The sequence below is a fragment of the Otolemur garnettii genome, unplaced genomic scaffold (genome assembly GCF_000181295.1).
Source record: "Otolemur garnettii isolate 467f Iridium unplaced genomic scaffold, OtoGar3 scaffold00259, whole genome shotgun sequence".
NCBI classification, from domain to species: Eukaryota; Metazoa; Chordata; class Mammalia; order Primates; family Galagidae; genus Otolemur; species Otolemur garnettii.
The window spans coordinates 198,586-205,537 of NW_003852654.1; the positions used below are offsets into that span (position 1 = coordinate 198,586).

The 6,952-nt window shown below is 45.0% G+C and overlaps 1 protein-coding gene across 1 annotated transcript in view; it reads left to right on the top strand.

The window, feature by feature from the left end:
- Positions 1–6,952, top strand: part of DKC1 (dyskerin pseudouridine synthase 1) — a 19,622-nt gene that overhangs the window by 4,010 nt on the left and 8,660 nt on the right. The window contains exons 4-7 of the mRNA XM_012813300.2: positions 3,608–3,699; positions 4,860–5,044; positions 5,638–5,702; positions 5,909–6,035. Of these exons, the coding sequence (XP_012668754.1) occupies positions 3,608–3,699; positions 4,860–5,044; positions 5,638–5,702; positions 5,909–6,035 (469 nt within the window). The remainder of the gene's footprint in view (positions 1–3,607; positions 3,700–4,859; positions 5,045–5,637; positions 5,703–5,908; positions 6,036–6,952) is intronic.

The window sequence follows — 6,952 nt, forward strand, 5'->3', positions numbered from 1 at the left end:
AGCTAGTATACTTGACTTTAAAAAATGCTTGATGAGCTAGGCACAGTGGCCTATGCCTGTACTCTGTGAGGCTGAGGCACGTGGATTGCTTGAGCTCAGGAGTTCAAGACCAGCCTGAGCAAGAGTGAGAACTTGTCTCTGAAAATAGCCGGGTGTTGTGGTGGATAGGAGGCTGAGGCAAGAGAATCACTTGAGCCCAGGAGTTTGGGGTTACAGTGAGTTATGACACTTGGCACTGTACCCAAGGTGACAAAGTGAGACTGTGTCTCAAAAAAAAAAAAATTGCTTGGCTCGGCACCTGTAGCTCAAGCGGCTAAGGTACCAGCCACATACACCAGAGCTGGCAGGTTCGAATCTACCCTGGCCTATCAAACAGCAGTGACAACTACAACCAAAAAATAGGGCATTGTGGCAGGTGCCTATAGTCCCAGCTACTTGGGAGGCTGAGGCAAGAGAATCGTTTGAGCCCAGGAGGTGAGGTTGCTGTGAGCTGTGATGCCATAGCACTCTACCCAGGGCAACAGCTTAAGGCTCTGTCTCAAAAAAAAAAATTGCTCATTGATATAGTCTAAAGCAGTGTTCCTTAAGGTATCTGAGATAGCGGACCAGGTGTTTTTAAAAACTACCAATGTCAGGCAGTGCCTGTGGCTCAGTGAGTAGGGTGCCGGCCCATATACTGAGGGTGGTGGGTTCAAACCCAGCCCTGGCCAAACTACAACAAAAGAAATAGTTGGGTGTTGTGGCAGGTGCCTGTAGTCCCAGCTACTCGAGATGCTGAAGCAAGAGAATCATCTAAGCCCAAGAGCTAGAGGTTGCTGTGAGCTGTGATGCTACAGCACTTTACTGAGGGCGACAGAGTGAGACTCTGTCTTTAAAAAAAAAAAAAAAAACTACCAATGTCTGATCTTCAATTCAGTAGACACAAATAAATAAATACATACATGCATACATACTACCAATGTACCCAGCACTTGTAGAATATAATCTAAATCTTAACCACAGTGTTAAATTGCCATCAAAGTTTGTAAACAATGAGTTCTCAGTTTCTATATTTACTGTCTTAGAGATCTGCACCAGTTTTGGGGGGGGGGGTCACACTTGGAATAGGACTGCTTTAGTGCTTAAGAGCATGGGCTTTGAAGTCAGACAGTTTGACTCAAGACTGTGTGACCTTGGTTCTGTTATTTAACCACTTTGAAGCTGCATGCTCATTATATGTTAGTAAAATATCCTGAGGGTTACACGAAACATGGTTAGCCACAGCCCTTGGCATATAGCCTGTCCTTCAGAAGTAATTGACTAGATTGGGCATGAGGGCATTTGCCTGTAGTCCCAGCTACTTGGGAGGTGGAGGTGGGAGAATCATTTGAGCCCAGAAGTTACCTTGGCAACATAGCAAGACCCTATCTCTTTTTTTTTTTTTTTTTTTTTTGAGATAGAGTCCCACTATGTCACCCTTGGTAGAGTGCTGTAGTGTCACAGCTCATAGCAACCTCAAACTCTTGGGCTTAAGCAATTCTCTTGCCTCAGCATCCCAAGTAGCTGGGACTATAGGCACCTGCCACAATGTCTGGCTGTTTTTTTTGTTGCAGTTGTTTAGCTGGCCTGGGCGGGGTTTGAGCCCACCACCCTTGGTGTGTGTGGCTGGCGCTGTAACCACTGTGCAATGGGTGCTGAGCCCCTATCTCTCTTTTTTTTTAAGAGACAGAGTCTCACTTTGTCACCCTCAATCCCTCAGTAGACTGCCATGGCGTCACAGATCACAGCTCACAGCAACCTCCAGCTCTTGAGCTTAGGTGATTCTTTTGCTTCAGCCCCCCAAATACCTGGGACTACCGGCACCCACCAGAACACCTGGCTACTTTTTATTGCAGTTTGGCCGGGGCCCTACTCACTGAGCCACAGGTGCCGCTCCCCTATCTCTTTATTTATTTATTTATTTGCAGTTTTTGGTCGCTGGATTTAAACCTGCCACCTCTGGTATATGGGGCTGATGCCCCACTCCTTTGAGCCACAAGCACTGCCTACTCATCTCTTTTTTAAAAAGAAAAGTTATCAACTATTATTTTGGTGTCTAAATAGAGTAGTTTAGTAGTGAGTTGATTTATACTATGTTTTTATAATTTTCACAAATGGGTACCAGTATGAGGCTAAGACAAAAAGTTACAGTAGAAAGAGTTATTAAAACATCTTTTAACAGAGGGTTTTTTTTTTTTTTTGAGACAGAGCCTCAAGCTGTCCCCCTGGGTAGAGTGCCATGGCATCACAGCTCACAGCAACCTCCAATTCCTGGGCTCAAGCGAGTCTCCTGCCTCAGCCTCCCAAGTAGCTGGGACTACAGGCGCCCGCCACAACGCCTGGCCATATTTTGGTTGCAGGCATCATTGTTGTTTGGCGGGCCTGGGCTGGGGATTCGAACCCGCCACCTTAGGTGTATGTGGCTGGCGCCTTAGCCACTTGAGCCACAGGCGCCGAGCCAACAGTTTTAATAAACCACTATATATGAGGTGGTAATAGAATGGAATTTGCTTATATAATTCAATACAGTTGGGTTTCTGTGTGGCCAAATGCCTGTCATTTAGGTGCCATCTACCTTTCTATGGTAGGCCATGGGGATACACTAGTAAGCAGGGTAGGCAAGGTTCCTACTGGCATGGAACTTAAAATCAAGGGATCTGAGGGAGACAATTAAAAAAGAATTGCTGGACAGTACCTGTGGCTCAAGGAGTAGGGCGCCAGCCCCATATACCCGGGGTGGTGGGTTCAAATCCTGCCCCAGCCAAAACTGAAAAAAAAAAAAAAGAATTGCTATTTTGTGGTAAGTACCATCATGAAACTGAACTGGTGATGAAAGATGGGCTTTAGTTGGAGGAGCTCTTTCAGAGTGGTCATCAAGCTTCAGAAAGAACAAAAAGAGCAGACATGTGAAGAACACAGCTGTCTGCTGTGACATCTCCAGGCATGTGAAAAAGCATTGCCAGTCATCCTCAATTTAGCTATATTTTGTCCTTGAGAAAATCAAAGCTATTCCATGTTTTATTCATAGTCCTGCACAGTGAATCCCAGTCTGTTCTGTACTACCCCCCAAGAAGTTTCTTTTTAGAGCAATGACATAAAACTATAGGTGCTCAAATTTGTCTTGTTACTAATATGAGTATTTTTTCCTAGGCTTAATAATCTATCCCAGCAGGTAATGGAAATGTAGGAGCAAAAATCCAGATTTATGAACTTGAAAGTTTATCATATCACAGTCATTGATGGTGCTTTTATGTTACATGTGTTAATGGTTTGTTATTAACTTTTTTTTTTTTTTGAGACAGAGTCTCACTATGTTGCCTTGGGTAGAATGCCGTGGCATCACAGCTCACAGTAACCTCAAACTCTTGGGCTTAAGCGATTCTCTTGCCTCAGCTTCCCAAATAGCTGGGACTATAGGCACCTGCCACAATGCCAGGCTATTTTTTTTGGTTGCAGATGTCATTGTTGTCTAGCAGGCCCAGGCCAGGCTCGAACCCGCCACCCTCGGTGTATGTGGCTGGCGCTGTAACCACTGTACAATGGGTGCCGCCTTGTTATTAACTTTATTTTGTGTTCTTTCTTTTTTTAGAATTTTGATAAGCTGAATGTGAGGACAACACACTACACACCTCTTCCTTCAGGTTCAAATCCTCTGAAGAGAGAGATTGGAGACTATATCAGGTAAGTGGGTTGGGAAGAAGCACTGTTCAAACATCTGTTCTTTTGAAAACAGTGCTTTCACATCAGTTAAAGGAGATAGTAGCATTTTAGAATAATTTTGACCTAAATATATAGCCTGTACCCATGGCAAATTTTTTTTTTTTTTTTTTTTTTTTTGAGACAGAGTCTCACTTTGTCACCCTCAGTAGAGAGCCATGGTGTCACAGCTGATAGCTGCCTCAAACTCTGGGGCTTAAGTGATTCTCTTGCTTCAGCTTCCCAAGTAGCTGGGACTACAGGCGCCCACCACAATGCCTGACTATTTTTTTGTTGCAGTTGTCATTGTTATTTTAACAGGCCTGGGCTGGGTTCAAACCCACCTGCCTTGGTGTATGTGGGCAGTGCTATAACCACTGAGCTACGGGTGCCGAGCCATGGTGGATTCTTTTTTTTTATTTTTTAAAATTTTTTAGTATATCCCTAAATAATACTCCATTTAATTTTAGTTTAGTTTTTTTTGGAAACAGTCTCATTCTGTTTCCCTGGGCTAGAGTACCATGGCATCATAGCTCACAGCAGCCTCAAACTCTTGGGCTGAAGTGATGCTCCTGCCCCAACGTCCAAGTAGCTGGGACTACAGGCACCCCCTCCCCACAATGCCCGGCTAGTTTTTTCCTATTTTTAGTAGAGACTGGGTCTCGCTCTTGCTCAAGCTGGTCTTGAACTCCTAAGCTAGGTGATCCACCCTCCTCTGCATCCCAGAGTGCTGGGATTACAGGTGTGAGCCACTGTACCTGGCCAGAATTCTTTTTCTTTTTTTTTTTTTTTGAGATGGAGCCTCAAGCTATCCCCCTGGGTAGAGTGCCATGGCATCATCCTCACAGCAACCTCCAACTCCTAGGCTCAAGCGAGTCTCCTGCCTCAGCCTCCCAAGCAGCTGGGACTACAGGCGCCCGCCACAACGCCTGGCCATTTTTTGGTTGCAGCCATCATTGTTGTTTGGCGGGCCCGGGCTGGGGATTCAAACCCGCCACCTTAGGTGTATGTGGCTGGCGCCTTAGCCGCTTTGAGCCACAGGCGCTGAGCCCAGAATTCTTTTTCTTTATAATCCTTCAGGTCTGTTGTTTTGTTTGAGCACCAGAACAGGTCATAAATTCCTTTTTTTTTTTTTCCCATTCTAGGACAGGTTTCATTAATCTTGACAAGCCCTCTAACCCTTCTTCTCATGAGGTGGTAGCCTGGATTCGACGAATATTAAGGGTAGAGAAGACAGGACACAGTGGCACTCTGGATCCCAAGGTGACTGGATGTTTAATTGTGTGCATAGAACGAGCCACTCGCTTGGTGAAATCACAACAGAGTGCAGGTATGTAGAAGGGCCTGGATGCTTGGAGATTGGAAGGCATTCTGCATTTCCCTTCTATATTTTGGCTCTTAGAGACTGTTTATTGGGATAAAGAAAATCCAGAAACAGAGAATTCTTTTGATTTCTATATACCTTCTGCCCTTTCCCTGCCAGATCCTGATGGTTCTGCCCTTCTTGGAGTTCCAGATACTAGACTTGTACAAATGGAGCAAACTAGATCCATTCCTAGCACTGAGGAAGAACCATGTGCAAGTCCAGCTCTTGGCCTGTCGCTTCAGGCTCTTCTCTGCTGCTGTTTCTACCTAAAGTGTCCTTTCTTCCTTTATTTTTCCTTACCTCATTTTCATCTGAAAAAATTCTTGTCTTGCAAGGTGTTTTCCAGGCAGGCTCTACACTTGTTTCAGTATATTGAACTCTGTCCTAGTGAGAGAAAGTAACTGCATTTCTTTCTTACATCACCAGATTTTATGGAAACATGAGGACACATTTCCTGCTTTTCTTGCTATGCAAAATGGGGATGATTGAGCATATGAAAAATAGAGATAACAGAAAATTCAGTGGCCATACCTGACTACTCTTTTGTCATTTTTCAGGCAAAGAGTATGTGGGAATTGTCCGGCTACACAATGCTATTGAAGGGGGGACCCAACTTTCTAGGGTAAGTCTATAATTATAGGGAGGGCATCTTTGGTGGCTTGGGTCCCCGAGTCCATAAACGTCTGGAAACAGATCAGCTTTCCTGCTTAGCCTCTCCTGTGCCCTTTTCAGTAGGTTACTGTAGCTCACCTGGTAGATGACTGCAGATGGCAGAAGAACTCAGTCATGTCCCTTATGATGAGAGTTTTGGTTTGTGCTTGTTCTTAGGCCCTGGAAACTCTGACTGGTGCTCTATTCCAGCGACCCCCCCTTATTGCTGCAGTAAAGAGGCAACTCCGTGTGAGAACCATTTACGAGAGCAAAATGATTGAATACGATCCTGAAAGAAGATTAGGTGGGTCATAAGGCCTGTGAGGAACTGAATTGACATAGACTACAAGTGGGTAGGAACACATTCTGGGGAATTTTTTTTTTTTAGACAGAGTTGCACTTTGTTACCTTTGGTAGTGTGCCATAGCGTCATAGCTCACAGCAACCTCAAACTCCAGGGTTAAAGTAATCTCTTGCCTCAGTTTTTCATTTTTAGTAGAGACAGAGTCTCATTCTTGCATAGGCTGGTCTTGAACTTGTGAGCTCTAGCAATCCACCCCCCTCGGCATCCCAGAGTGCTAGGATTACAGGAGTGAGCCACTGTGCCCGGCCACATTCTGGAGAATTCTGTTCTGTTATTAAAAGTAAATGCCCTTGAAGTTGAAGACTTTCTGAAATCTGCTCTAGAGCTCAGATATAGTGTGTGGACAATATTTTTTTTTTATTATTTTCTCTTGATTAAATAGTAAACTGACTATTGTTTTTTTTTTGAGACAGACCCTCAAGCTGTCCCCCTGGGTAGAGTGCCATGGCCTCACAGCTCACAGCAACCTCCAACTCCTGGGCTCAAGCGAGTCTCCTGCCTCAGCCTCCCAAGTAGCTGGGACCACAGGCGCCCATCACAGTGCCCAGCTATTTTTTGTTTGTGACAGCCATTGTTTGGCAGGCCTGGGCTAGATTCGAAACCGCCACCTTAGGTGTATGTGGCCGGCGCCTTAGCCACTTGAGCCACAGGCACTGAGCTGTAAACTGACTTTCATGATGACTACTATTGGTGGAGTTGAAATGCTTTCTCATTCTGCATTTCATGTTTTATTCAAAGTTAAATATTTTCACAAGAGTGTGTTTTGTCGGCTCGGCACCTATAGCTCAACCGGCTAAGGCGCCAGCCACGTACACCTAAGGTGGCGGGTTCGAATCCCCAGCCCGGACCCGCCAAAC